The sequence below is a fragment of the Neomonachus schauinslandi genome, chromosome 7 (genome assembly GCF_002201575.2).
Source record: "Neomonachus schauinslandi chromosome 7, ASM220157v2, whole genome shotgun sequence".
NCBI lineage: Eukaryota > Metazoa > Chordata > Mammalia > Carnivora > Phocidae > Neomonachus > Neomonachus schauinslandi.
The window spans coordinates 70,736,221-70,750,778 of NC_058409.1; the positions used below are offsets into that span (position 1 = coordinate 70,736,221).

The 14,558-nt window shown below is 43.5% G+C and overlaps 1 protein-coding gene across 1 annotated transcript in view; it reads right to left on the minus strand.

Annotated features, from left to right (window-relative positions):
* The window catches only part of MCTP1 (multiple C2 and transmembrane domain containing 1), a 512,403-nt gene extending 502,337 nt beyond the window's left edge, over positions 1-10,066 (minus strand). The window contains exon 1 of the mRNA XM_044916766.1: positions 9,347-10,066. Coding sequence (XP_044772701.1) covers positions 9,347-10,066 — 720 coding nt within the window. The remainder of the gene's footprint in view (positions 1-9,346) is intronic.
* Positions 10,067-14,558: the final 4,492 nt, after the last annotated feature.

The window sequence follows — 14,558 nt, forward strand, 5'->3', positions numbered from 1 at the left end:
GGAAACAAAAAAAGGAGATGGGGAAGGTGCGGGGGTGGGGGGAGGGCATGCTGAGTCAGGGTTTCCCACCTCTAGGAAGCATGAGGCTTGGCAACAGCTCTGTAGTGACAGAGATCCTCTCTCCAAAATCTATTCCAATCTCAAAAGATACTTTAGGAAAACACTCAGACTTCTAATTTGGTGTGGTGAAAATACTATTTAAAAGCAACTATAGAAATGCTGAATTTTTCTGTTATGAAAAGCTATTTTACATTTCAATAAAAGAACAGGAGCCAAATATGGCTTAAGGGTCTAGATAGAATATGGTTTCTATTTTGAGAAGATATCTATTTGCAATTTTCAGAAATTGATCATTTGCCATGCACAGATCAATCTTTCGTCTGAGAAAGAAAGCATATTTTAATATGTTTGAGGCACAAAATGCCTCAAGAATGAAAATTTCCAACAGAGCCCATAGATTCTAAAACTTTTCATTTTAACTATTTCTCCAAATATTTAGCCACTCTGACATCAATCAGGTCCATAAGAATCTATGAAACCGAGTCATGTGGGAGGTTTTCTTGTTTTACCTGATTTTAACAAACATGTTAAACCTGTTTTACCCTTTCTCTTACCCCACCAACACTATTTTCAGTGTCTAATGCTGCAGAGAAAAGGAAAACTATTTCATTCAGGAAGAATTCAAAATAACTATAAAGAATATGAGCTATTGCGGTAAATAGGTGACAATCTGGTGCTCAGGAGCCTGGCACCCTCCACCATAAATGCAAATTCAAAACTCAACCTTCCCCAGAGAAAGACTTTTCAATAAAAGCATTTTTTTAACATAACCAAGAAAAACCAAAGACATAAGTAAAGGGGAAAACGTGGTGTGATTACTTCCTTCCACTCTCCCTTTCCTTGAAGGTTCAGCAAATCCCTGGTCTTTCAAATCTCCTCTCTTCCCATCCCCAAGGTCAGGTGATTGCCCAGCTTCAGGCTCCCGCTAGGACTCTTGTGGTCTCTGCTGCTAACTTCTCCTTCTGATGCTCACTTGACTCTGTCTCTCCTGCTCAGATGCCTCCAAGGTTCCCTACAGCTGCCCTGGATGCACTGCTCGGCCCCCCAGTCTGGCCACAGCTTCATCTCCACCTCTACTTCCCATACCCTCCTTCCTGAACCGCAGGCCTCAGACCCATCACTGACTCCCATGTTTTGAATACACAGCACACTTACTCACATCCATGGCTGTGGCAGTAACCCCCCCCGCCCCCCCCCCCCCCCCCCGCCCTGCCCTGCCACCACCACCATCTCCCTGTGGCCAAATCCTAACCACTCCAAAACAAGGCAGAAGCCATCAGGTGGGAAAACCCCTAAATTGCTGATACCAAACCTACTGCTTACCTGCATCCATGCCCACAGTGTCTCCTTCCGTTTGCAATGGAAGAGGAACCCTTCTTCTGGCTAAGGCTACCACCTCCCCTAGACTCTGGGGCCCACTCTGACCCATGCCCTGAGTTAGCTCACCCCTTCCTTTATCCCCCTGTTCTCCTTAAATGTCAACCTCTCCCTCTCCATAGGCTCCTACTTATTAACCCACTCAGGTGATACCCATTAAAAAACCAAAAATCTTCCAAAGGGCCCATCCCAACATGGTTCCTGCCCTCCTACTACCACTTTCTTTTATCCCCTAAAGAGCCAAACTGCTTGGCTTCTTTCCCTGTCCCCGGCTCCTCTTTCTCACACCCCTCAGCCCACTGCATTCTGGCTTCAATTCCACCACTCCTGATTCCATTATTTTGTAAAATGCATTGACACCTCCTATGTCCCAGATAACATATGCCTGGCACTGGGAGAGGAAAGGAGAAATCAGACCTGAGCTCTCTGAGCCAGAAGTTCAAACTGATAGCTAAACTCAGCCCAGAGATATATTTTATTTGGACTATAGTTTAAAAAATTTTTTTCAAATAATTTGCCAAAAGTTCAAGAACCTGGGGATTTCACATGAAAATCCAGGTTTCTGGCTTGTATTAAAGAATCCAGAAATTCTGGCAACAATGCCTCTTTCACGATATGACAATAACCCGTTGAAGCTGAAGAGCAGCTGCCCTTCAATGGGGCAAGAGCTCCCTCATTCACCACGAACCCCATCAAACCCTCTCTGCTCATTTTCTTTTCTTGGATGGTCCCTGTGCACAGTGAAGTTTGAATCCCTGTCCTAGATCAGTGCGGTCCGCTAGAAATAAAAATGTGAGCCACGTACATAATTTTAAATATTCAGGTAGTCATATTTTTTTAAAAAATGGAAAGGAACTTTAATAATATATTCCATTTAATCCAACATACCCAAAATATTATTTTAATGTACAAGCACCATACAAAATTAATAATGAGATATTTTACCTTCTTTTCTTTGTGCTAAGCCTTCACAATCCAGTGTGCATCGAACACTTACAGCACATCTCAATTCAAATTTGCTGTATTTCCAGCATTCAAGAGCCAAGTGTGGCTAGTGGCTCCATCTGAGACAGCACAGCTCCAGATGCTTAATGATTCACTATGAAAATGATCTTGCAAGTAGAGAGAGGGAGAGAGAATTTTAACGGGAAAGAGGAAAGCAGGCAGGACTGATGAAAAGGGTGATTACGTTAAAGACTAGACATGGTGAGGACTTCAAATTAGGATGGAAGGAAGCAGGATCACAGAGACAATGAACAGTGCTCCCCAAAAAGATCAGCTGTAGTCTAGCACTCCAGGTATAAAGACATCCTTTATAGGCAAATGTAATTAACTGGCAATGCAGATTTTCTGGAGGGAGGCTTTAGCGTTTCCTAAATAGGCTCAGCATTAGACATGTGGTCACTGTGAAAAGCAATTGACCAAATGTCTGACCCAGAGTTCACACACTTGGCATTCAAGAGGCAACAGAGTGGACCAGGCTAGTGAGGACAGGATTCTGGATCGAGGCTTGGATTTTAATCTGGTTCAAGGGGATGGGTTTGAGGAGAAGTGACAGTGATGCAGGCAGGACATTAGCTTGAGCTAAGATCCAAGCAGAGATCAAGACTTAGAGATCATAAGTGAGTAAGACTATGTCAGCAAGGTGTTGGAATCCAGATGTGGGGGTGCAACATCAGGGGTCAGAAAAGGAGACCTGGGTGCCAAAAAAGGGTACCCAGAGTCAGAGATTGGCACCAAGAAATGCATCCCTGAGCCAGAGACCTCAGAAGTAGAAATCACTCCTCCATCCTCCACGTGAATACAATATGGTGGCCAGTTAGTAGGTGTCATGTCCTCCCCTCACACCCGCCGGCACGAACAAGAACTGAAGTACAGGCTGAGAAAAGCCAAGCCACCAGCTAGGGAAGAGGAGAAGGTCAGATACATCTGCCAGACTTAAAAGGACTTGGAAACAAGAAGGCAGGAACATCATTATATAACTAAAAGTGCTTTTGAAACGTTTCCAGAGAACTTCTGAATAGCTCTAGCCCTTCCATTCATCCCTTCATTCACTCAGCAACCACTTAGTGAGTAGTCTTCCCTCTACAATGCTGATTAGACAGGTCGATTGTACTAAGGCTTGCCAAATTCTACTCTAGCAGTGCTGGTGAAGAGAGCCAGGCTTAAGCAAAATAGGGTGAGTTGCTCATACTGACGGGGCCTCACTGATAAAACCTGTGAGATTAGGAAGACGCATTGATCCCAACACATCCAGAGGTCCATTTGTCTATCATGTGTTATAATTTTTCCCAAAAGGATGAGAAATCAGGCTGGTATAAAATATCTCAAAAGACTTCACAGGACTATTGTTCTCTAAGAAGACAGTATGCAGGACTTTTAAATCTCATTGTATTGAAAATATAGGGTTTTTTTGTGTTGCTTGCATTCAGATTGATGTTAAAGACAAATATATCTGGAAACATGAGGAAAATCATGGCCTGATAGTCCGCTGAAAAAAAAATTCTCATGTAAGAAACTGGTCTACATTGGAGGGGGAAACTATTTGCATAAAATCTTCAGTTGTTGAGGGATAGTCATCACTTTCCACATCTGATTTATAAAAAGCAATGTTAGTTGGAAGAAATGGTTGACAGTGACAAAGAAAGCAAAATGGCACATAAAGCTAATCTTGCAGGGAAAAAGAAAGTGTGATTGTCGACAGTTCCAACAAATCAAAAATCACCAATAAAAACAGTAGAGATTATTTGGCAACAGAAAAAAATGACATGAGGAAGGGTGCCTCACACCTTTCAATAATTAACTTTATAGAAAGATAAACTTGTCCTCTATAGATACCATACCATAATTTTATGAAAAACAAACAAGTTTATCTAAAGCAAGTTCTAGCACAATATTTACTTCATTCACATTAAACAAACAAAAAAGCCAGTTTTCAAACAATAAGCCTCAGTTACCAAGAGCAGGTTTATTTAGGACTCTTGGCTTATTGAGGCAAGGAAATATATCATGTTTAGTTAGTTTTCCAGGAAAAAAAAAAAAAGAAGTCAAACCAAAACGTTTCAGGATTCAAAAACGTCATTTCTGTTTGTCTAAAACATAGGACTATGACACTGCAAATGGTATGAATTAACAAGAAAATACACGACCTAACTTCAGAATATGCAGATTTTGTCAATGCTTACAAAATTATCAGACTATTTACTCTTCGTCAGTCTAGAGTTGACCAACATTTTGATAACCATCACGAGCCAAGAAACCACACTACGTTTCTGAGTTACAAAAGATATATTATTAACCTTTAATTTTGTGAAATCATCCCTTATTTCCAAATGACGGGGCAAAAGAAAAAAGGGAGAGTGCTTATCCTATTATCTTTATGAATCTATTAATCCTATTTTCTCTAAGTATTTATTTCACTTTTCCAGAATAATGTGCCCACACTTGCCAAAAGTAATATAAGTTCTTTTCATTACTCTGTGAAATTATGATGTCACCAGTACCACCTTGGTTAATCTGAGGCTACTTTTGCCACCCATGCAAGTAAAATAATTTACATCTTAAATGAGGAGGACCAGCAAAGTTCCCATTAATTTTTTTTCAGCTACGCGCTTATTTGTGATTTTGGCAGTGGCAAAACTTTAATACAGTTATACTATAATACACTAGCAATTGCTAGGGCTTATTGAGCTCCCATAATATTTACTCGATAACATTTCCATATACCCAAGATGCATAGCTGTACTCAAATCTTCCAGATACACAGGATAGAACATAAAAGTCATAGGAAAATAATTCCACTCCAAAGTAAGCCTGTCACTGTTTACTCTCTTCCTCTGCAATAAGCTGATGATCCCAGTATTTTTTAGAATGCTATCACACATCAAACTTCATGCCCTGTTCCAAAATGTCCTAAGATCTCATCCTTCCTCTCTCACTTTGAAAAAGCTTGGAAAAAGTTATTAACATTGCTTTTAGGGCTTGTTTTTGAGAGTGTTCGTTTTTTGGTGATTTTAAGCCATTCACATTAGGAATTACATTTCTTTACATTTGTGTCTTCCCCAAGATTAAGTTATGTCCTTTCAAGTAATATTAAGGACACCTGGGAAATAGCAAAAATTAACCCAAATCACATTTTTAAGTCATTTTTGAAAACATAAGCTTTCTCTAAAAGGTCAGATAATTAATGAACCAAGCTGCACTTCATGTATAGACTTCATCTTAGAAAATATTTTTCTACTTTTTGTTGGAGCTTACAGATGTATCTTAGGAATTTTATCCCAATGAATGAATATTCCTCTTACTATGTTTTGAAACATTTCTATCATACCCTGAATAATGTGGCCACGTTTTTTACAAAAATTTTTTTGCTTCCCTATGGAAGCAATTTTAACAACATGAATTTAAAAGAAAAAACAATAAAAGTTTAACATTCATAAACTTCACATTTTTGTTAAAGCCCTAAAAAAATGGGACATATTCATTCTTCACTCTTTATCTTAAAATACTGGCTTCCTGATTCTAGCAAAATATAATTTTAGTAACTCATCAAGACAGAATACATAAAATTGGCATATTTTTGATATGCACACAAATTCAGAAAGCATCTTTCCCAACTGTGTTGCAGAAAATGAAATGCATCTGGTATGACAATATGGCCAAGCACGTGAACTAGAATCAGTGGGAAGAAATGTTTTTTTTTTTTCTTTTTCTCAAAGCAGAACATTTTGAATAATGTACATGCCCTAACAACAAGACATTATTAACTCTGTTAAAGTGCCTTTCAGAGGTATATCGGGCTGAAGACCACAGAGTAGCAAGAGGGAGATGGGAGGCAGCATGGTTTGTCAGTGTTAATCATTGTAGTTCAGTGATTTCCAAATCTCTTTCCCCCAGCAGTTCAAACTGATGTAGTTGTTTTTTTATGTTTTGTTTTGTTTTGTTTTCTTGCTTTTGCTTTTGCTTAACACCTCCACCCAGAGTCAGAGTTTATGCACATATGTTGTTGTGGCCTCATGCTGAGCTGCAGGGAGGAAATGGAGAGGTAGGGAGATGTTGGAGAACAGGGCTAATGCCAGGATCAAGCAGAGAAAAACTGAGACATTTGCATTATTTTTGCAATGAATTTTCTTTCTTCCCTGAAAGAAAGTTCTTTTTATCTAGGCAATCTGGAGATGTATTCAGTGCTCTTATTGCCTTTGCTTTCATGTGTACCTATTTGGCTTGGTGTACAACACAGGGATCTGCACATGCCACACTCTCCCTACCCCAGCCCAAGTATGTTGTGAGGCCAGGGCCTGGGGGAGCAAGGAAAGATTTCTGAGTGATGCAGGAAGCTTGCAAGGGTGCATGAAGCTCAACCTACTCTTGGACAACTCAGGAAGTCCTCTTCTACTTCCAGCTTCCAACTCTATTTCTTCCTCTTCTTCATCACAAGGTGAGCCAGCTGGGCTCTAGGAATTGGGCAGAGGGGCCATGGGAGGACCAAGGAATCCTGCTTCTGCACTGGCGAGAGAGTGCTGCTGAAAGCCAGATTTGTGACTCCTAACAGAAGGCTGTCCACTTCTCAAGGAACAGACTCCATGAGCAGCAGATGCAGGAACCCAGCAATGGTGCCTCTTCCTAGGACTGTTTGTGGCCTCAACCAAGCCCCTCGGGGCTACTGTTCTGCCTACACCCCACTTTTCACCTATTCTTTGAAAGGCGTTTTAGCTTTGTTATTCCTTTTATGTCTTTGTTGAAATGCTGGTTCCTTATAAGGAAAAGCTTCTTTAGATGGTATAATTAATAATGTCACTTGTAAATGTGATGTCATAGTCATGAAATAATGTATCACAGAGAAAAGAACAAATTAATATAGCTAATACATCATGAAACTGATCCTAGGAAGGGGGGAAACCCCCCAGAATGTATGTAAACTTGCAAGCATTAATCTTAGGACTGAAGTCATCTCAGAAACACACAAGCTCTAAAAGTTGTCAAAGGCTTATGGTAATGTAAAAAGACTCTGGAGAATTTTAGTGTAAAACCTTGGTCATTTATTAACCATGTGACCCTAGAAAGGTTATTTAATGTCTTTGAGCATCAGTCTCCTAATCCATAAAATGGCAACAAGAACTTCTGTCCTGTAGGGGTGCTGGGAGGCTCTAATCCAGTAAGGCTGTAAAGGCATATGGTGAGGGCACACACAATGTTAGTGTAATGTGCTCTCCAAAACAGGCTGAGGTCTTTGGTATACAAAATTCATAATTACATGGCAGTATTTTTTAAAGCTTGATAGTGTCAGAAAACTTTTTGGTAAAAACTAACAAAGATTCATTCAGAATTCTCTGCTTTTGCTTTGAGAATCTTGGTTCGATGAACTGCAAAGAATTTGGGGGGTTTAGTAATATATCTACCTTCAGAATAATTCAATTATTGGTTGTTGTATTATTCCTGATCATAGAAGTTAATAAAAACAAATGTAAACAGTACCCCAACTCTGAAGTTCTTATACCTTAGATTTATGTACACATTCAAAAGTAAATTCTATTAAAATATATAGCATTCCTCTACACTGAATTTAAAACATCCTTTTAAAAACACTTTTTACTTTTGAAGCCAGAAACAGGAGTTCTATTCAGTTACCTTTCAAGATAAAAGGAAAAGTAGAGTTATTTAGACTCTTTGTCAATGTTATCTCTACCTACTCTTCTCCGAATAGGAACTTTTTCTAGAACATCAGGTGTCTTCTAGGGCATCAATAACATCAGGTTACCCACCTGTATTCTGGCTTGTTTTCTGAAACCACAGTAATTAGCTAACAAACGATAAAAATTTTCAATTGACAGGCCATCTATTCCTGTATCTTGCTGTTCAAAACATGGCCTTAAGGTTATGTAGCTCAAATTTTAATCTAATTAAAGATTAACCTTTAAATTAATTAAAGACTAATTAGAGTCAAAATCAGGAGAATTTAAATAAGCTAAGATGTATTGGAGGAAAAGAGTTCTTTGAGGTCACTGATAGACTGGAACTTTCAAAATACTTGCTAGCATTAACACAATTTTTAAGTATTAACAAAAGGAGCGCAACTCCTCTCCAAAACCGAGGGAGTAAAAGCAGCTGCTCAGTGGAACGCCTTAAGAATCCTACAAGTTCATTTTTACTTGACTCTTGTCGGACCAAACTTAACTCTTGCCTGAACAAAGAGGCAACACGATGTACATAAAGCAGCATACTTGAGACGCAACCGCTTCAGATGACTACTGAAACTTGGAAAAGGCCATAGGAGCGAGTCTGACTAACTCAGCTGAGACGCTCACGCAGTCCACTTGTTGGGCAGCGATCGACTTGCAGCCGGAACTTTGAAGAAGGGAGTGCGAGAAAACAAGCAGACTTCTGCTTTAAGCGTTTCCCCAATAAACGGCCTCACGTTTACCAACGATTCACCTCCCCGCATTACTGTTCCTTCCCGCAAGCCATTTGTTTCTAGTTGTTTCCAATGGTGGCCCCTCCGCACCCTCATACATGGCTGTAATTTTTTTTTTTAAGTTGCTGGATTTCTTTTTCTTTAGAGGTGAGACTTAGCTAAGACAGCCCTTCTAGGAGACCCCCCAAAAAAGTACCCATTTTATGTCTAACTTTATTCCTCTCTCATTTGGCTACTATTAATAGTTCCATTTTCATTGGCAACGCATAGAGCTACCCAAAGAGCTTCTGGTAGTAGGGGTTATTTCTACCAAAAGTAACGTCAGGGTGCAAGTCAGAACTGTATCTTTACTGAGCAGGATCGGGACTGTTTTCTTTTCACTATTTGATTTACTTGGTAGCACCTCCACTCCCCCCGCGTCTCCCCGGGTAGCGACTGCCCGAAGCCGGAGGCGTGTCCCGCGCACCTAGTCTCCCGCCGCGCACACCGGTCGCTCACCTGGCTGCTGCCGAGCTCCTCGCCCTTCTCCGGGGTCCGCGGCTGCACCGGGCTCTGAGGTGGCTCTGCGGGAGGCGGCGGCGGGTCCAGCAGCTGCTCCAGGCACGCAGTGCCCGGCAGGGATGAACTCTTTTGATGGCACAAGTGCGCCTCGGGGCCCCGACGCCGTGCACCCTCATCTCGGGCGCGGTCCCCCCTCGCGGGCGGCTGGGGCGAGGAGGACAGGGAGGATGAGGCGGAGGACGAAGAGGGAGCCGAGTCCGGGGAGCGTCCGCCAGGAGGCGTCCCTCCCTCTGCTCCCCCGGTCGTCGCCGGCCCCTTTCCCGCGGGGAGCAAATGCTCACGGATCCGGCGGCGCAGGGTGGACCCCTGCTCGGTTCTGCCGGCGCCGCCGGGCTCGAGAGGCTCCGGCGAGGAGCAGCACAGGTTGGGCTGGGAGGAGGAGAAGACGCGGTCCAGCACTTGCTTGCGCTTCTTGAAGCCGCTCCACCTGCTGCCCGCGCCACCCACGCCGGCCAGTGCGTCCCGCCTGCCCCCCGGGAGTGGCGGGGAGGGCGATGGGGTGTCCGCAGTGCGGCGCTCTGGGCCCCCTGCGCGCCCGCCCCCGCTGCCCTTGCTCTTGCCCACCCCCAGCTGCAGGTTCTTCCAGAGCCGGGCCTGGAAGGAGGAGGACGCCGCCGCAGGCTCGGGCGACCCCGCCGCGGCTGCCCGGGGCTCCATCCTCCACCCCCTGCTCCTCCTCTCCACTCCTCCTCCACCTCCTCCTCTTCCTTCTTCTCCTCCGCCCTCTCCGGCTGCACCTCCTCCAGGAGCCCCGCGGTGGCGGCGGCGACGGACGCAGCAGCAGAAGCCGGGAGTGCCCGGCGGCTTCAGGACAGCGCGAGGCAAAGCCGCCGCCGCCGCCGCCTCCAAGGCTCTTCGGCCGCCGGACTCCGGCGCCGCCTCTTCCTCCTGCACCTGCCGGGGTGGGCTGGCGCTGCCACCGAATCCCTGCCGCCGCTCCCGCAAAGTTTCTAGCTCCGAGCTCCGCAGCTCCAGTCCCCTGGAGTCCCCCAGGCCGCGCCCTGGCTCCCTCTCCTCGCGGGCTCTGGGCTGGAGAAGCTACAAGCGCACGAGCGTGCGCGTCCAGCTGCGCCAGGGACCGCACCCTGCGCCCTCAGGGCAGCACCTGTCAGCGGCGGGGGCGGCTGCCTCCCAACTGGGCGCGCGCGCCACTCACACAACAGGGCGGATCAGGCTGAAGACAGGCGCGACCAGCAGCCCCGCGGGAGCACCCCGGGACCATCCTCCAGCTCCTGGGTGGGAGGGTGGGCAGGCGAGGGCCGGGTGGAGATGGGTAGGGACCAGCGCCAGGTTGCTCCCCAGGATCTGGCCACAGCTCCCCACGTAGCTCTCTTTGGGCCGATGGCTGGACGCGCGCGCCGGCTAGTGTCTTGGTCCAATGAAGTGAGCTAGAGAGAAGATTATGCGCCTTGGGTGGGTCCTGTGGGGCACAGAGCGTCCATACCGAAAGGTGAACCTGACCGAATTCTGGGGCTGAACACTGATGCTCCCGCCCCGTTTCGTGTCCTGGATCCAACAAGAGAGTTTGATTTCTTCTGTCTTGACTTCATCCCATCCAGCCTCCTTGCTCTTTATTTGCATGTACACCGGTAGTTCCTTTTGTGATCCACGTCTAGAGGTTTCCGGAGTCTGACCGTAAATTAGCCAGCCCTAAAGTTGCAGGGAGTTTATGGTGGACGAGGATGTGGAGGATGTCCACTACCTCTCACACCATTCCAAACGCAGAGAATCTTGTTTAAATCCAAGTGCATTTACTTCCTTTGCTTCGTTGCAAGGCAAATGGAAAAGGGTTTGTTTTCCTCGTTCAGACCTTGCTTCTCCCTAAATCTACTGATCCAAGGGTCTTCCGATTCTACTAAGAGTGCTTCTTGAAAAGCAGGTGACACCGTGTCCCTTCCCTCGTCCACTGCCCTCCACACCATTAAATGTGGAAAACACGGAAGAGTTCCCTGGGCTTTGGCACCATACTGTCTGATTCCAGTCTCCTCTAGCTAACAGTATGCCCTCGAGATCTTACCATCCTGGCTTTTTAGTCTTTTTTTTTTTAATCTTTATAACAAATACTTAACAAATATTTATTGAGCACCTACTATGTGTCAGGCAATATGAGAGGCTGTGAGGATGAAGCTGTGAACAGGGCAGACAGGGCCCCACTCTCATGGAGCCCATCTTCCGGTAGGAGAGTCGAACAGTAAACAATTTCTAAAAAGAAAAGTCCCATGAAGAAAATTAAACAGGGTACCATAACAGAGTGGCTCTGGAGGTAGGGTTGCCAGATAAATTGCAGGACATCCAGTTAAGTTTAAATTGCAGATACTCTTTGAGTATAGGTATGTCCAGAATTTGTACACCACACACTAAAATGCCATTTGTTGCTTATCTGATATTCAAGTTTAACTGGGTTTTGTATTTTTTACTTGCTAAATCTGACAACCCCATACAAAGGGTTTTTGGTTGCTATTTCTTCTTAAAACAAAAGTCTAATGAGAAACTAAAATTTAAGGTGAAACTTAATGAGGACAAAGAGATAGTCACTGAAAGATCTGATTACAGCATTCCAGGCAGAAGGAACAGCAGGGCAAGTCAGGAAGCAGCTTGTTTAGGCATGTTCAAGGACAGATGGAGACCAGGCCATATAGCGTGAAGCAAGGTGAAAAGAGTTGATAAGAGACGGAGTGGAAGAAATGGACAGGGTCCTGGCGGGTGGGTCCCATAACAACAGTAAGAGTTTGAGGTTCCTGTAAGTGAAATGGGGAGCCATTAGAGTGTTTTTAAACATGAGAGTAACATGATGTGATTAACTAATACCTACCTGCCCCATAGGGCTGTTTTAAGAATTAAGTGAAAAAGGACTTAGGTCAGTGCCTGAGGCTTTTCCACACAAGACAATCAAACTTAAAGTACCATGATCACAAAAAATTACATCAATATAGAACTACCATGATAGTCCAAAAAGAACTGCAATATACAAGTCTTTCTTCTCTATAGCACAGGAAAATTATTTTGTTACTAATATTTCTAAGACATAGTAAACAAAAGCATAGAGAAAATAAGAAACATAGAATTACTGTAAAGAAGTAAGAAGAAATGACCACCACTTCTTACCAAAACTCTTTATAAATATGTCAGTTTGTCATATTTATATGACATAGATCTGTGGACCCATGGAGATAGCTCCATACAATTCAGCCTTATATTCATATAGTCTTTTTTTTATTATACATTTAATTGACTTTTGTAGTTTAATATTTTCATTTGTCTCCTCCACCTAATTTTGCCTTGAAAATACTAACTCTGAGATTTTGGGTTCTGGGCTCTATGACCCATCCCAAATAACACTTACTCATCAATGTGAATTCATTTATACAACTTGAATATGTATGTATATGTAACTTGCGTATGTAACTTTTCCTAAATATCTAAAGTGGATTACAAGAGAGGTTGTCCTACAAATATTGCATTATATAAAGTTGTACATGATATGTCCGATGTCTTATTATGTTTAAGAGAAGATACTTATAAAAACAACAATGCAAGGGAAAAGGGAATGGTACAAATTGATCACTGAGAAGTGAAGAATCACTTCTGCCCTGACTGATCAAGGAAGATTTCTTGCTGGAGGCATCATCTGAGCTAAGATCTATTGCAGGCGACAGAGTATACCAAGAAGATAGATTGCCACCCACCAGGGAAAGCAAAATTCATGGCATGTAAGCTGTTCTTTTTATTATAATTTACTAACCATCTTAAATACTGATAGAGCATCTGTTGCTTGAATTAATAGGAAATTAATAGATGCATCACACACTGATATACAGGAGGTTGGGAAGGGGATGGGTAAGGTAATATTTCAGCACAAACCCAAAGGAAGTGAGGGAGTGAACCAGGCAGTGAATCTGAAGGAAATTTTTTTCCAGGAAGAGGGAACATTAAATGTGAAGAGGCTGGGGCATGTGGGTGGCTCAGTCGTTAAGCATCTGTCTTGGGCCCAGGGTCCTGGGATCAAGTCCCTCCCCCCCCCCCCCCCATCAGGCTCCCTGCTCTGCCAGAAGCCTGCTTCTCCCTCCCCCACTCCTGCTTGTGTTCCCTCTCTCGCTGTGTCTCTGTCAAATAAATAAATAAAAATCTTTAAAGATAAATAAATAAATAAATAAATGTGAAGAGGCTGAGGCAGGAACTTGCTCAGACTGAGATGTGGCAAAGAAGACAAAGTAGCCAGAACAGAGAAAGCAAGAGGAGAGGGGGAGGGAAAGACATTGCAGAGATGGCTAAGGGCCAGGTCCTGTAGGATTCTGTAGGCAACAGTGAGGACATTGGATTTGGGTGGATGGGAAGCCACTAGGGGGCTTTGAGGAGAATTTCCTTATCTAATTTGCATTTCAAAAGATTCACTCTGGTCTTTTTGTTGACAATAAAGTGGAGGAAGGGAATGGGTGGAAATAGTTTTGTTTTTTTTTTTTAAGATTTAATTTATTTATTTTACAGAGAGAGAGTACTAGCAGGGGGATGCAGCAGGGAGAGGGAGAAGCAGGCTCTAAAATGGGGATAAGAATGTCTATGGGCCTGACCCACCTCACAAGGATCCAGTTAAAAGCCAGTGGAGGCAGCGGTTTTGACGAGTAAAGCCTGTCTACAAGAGAGATGTTATCATCACTTTGTAATAAAAAAAAAGAACAACTACCAGACCAACTTGTTCCAACTTACATGGCAAAACCCTTTTAAAAGCAAGAACCCGGTCATCACAGTTCCACATGTTGAGACGGCTGCTGACTATAGTCAGTTCAACAGAATAAACGCCTGCTCAGGTGTAAACTAGTTTTTGCCTTTTTCTTTCCTGCAAGTTTTCTCAACAGTTCTCAAATGCAGTTTAATGCTTAAATAACTTCAGAGAAGCTCTTTCTGTTAACTTTGTTTAACCTAAGCCACCTCCTATTTTCTTCTTAACCAGAGTGTTAAAAATTCTAGGGTCCTAGACCAAGACATGCTCTGGAATGTCTATGTTGGAAGGGCATAGGACTGTCATGTAGCTTGAATGGGGGAGGGGGAGTTTGAAGCTGTCTTTGCATAATATTTTTTTTAAATCAATTGTCCTTATAAAAGAAGAGGAGAAGGAGTTAAGTGGCGATTTGGGGAGAGAAAAGTCTTCTGC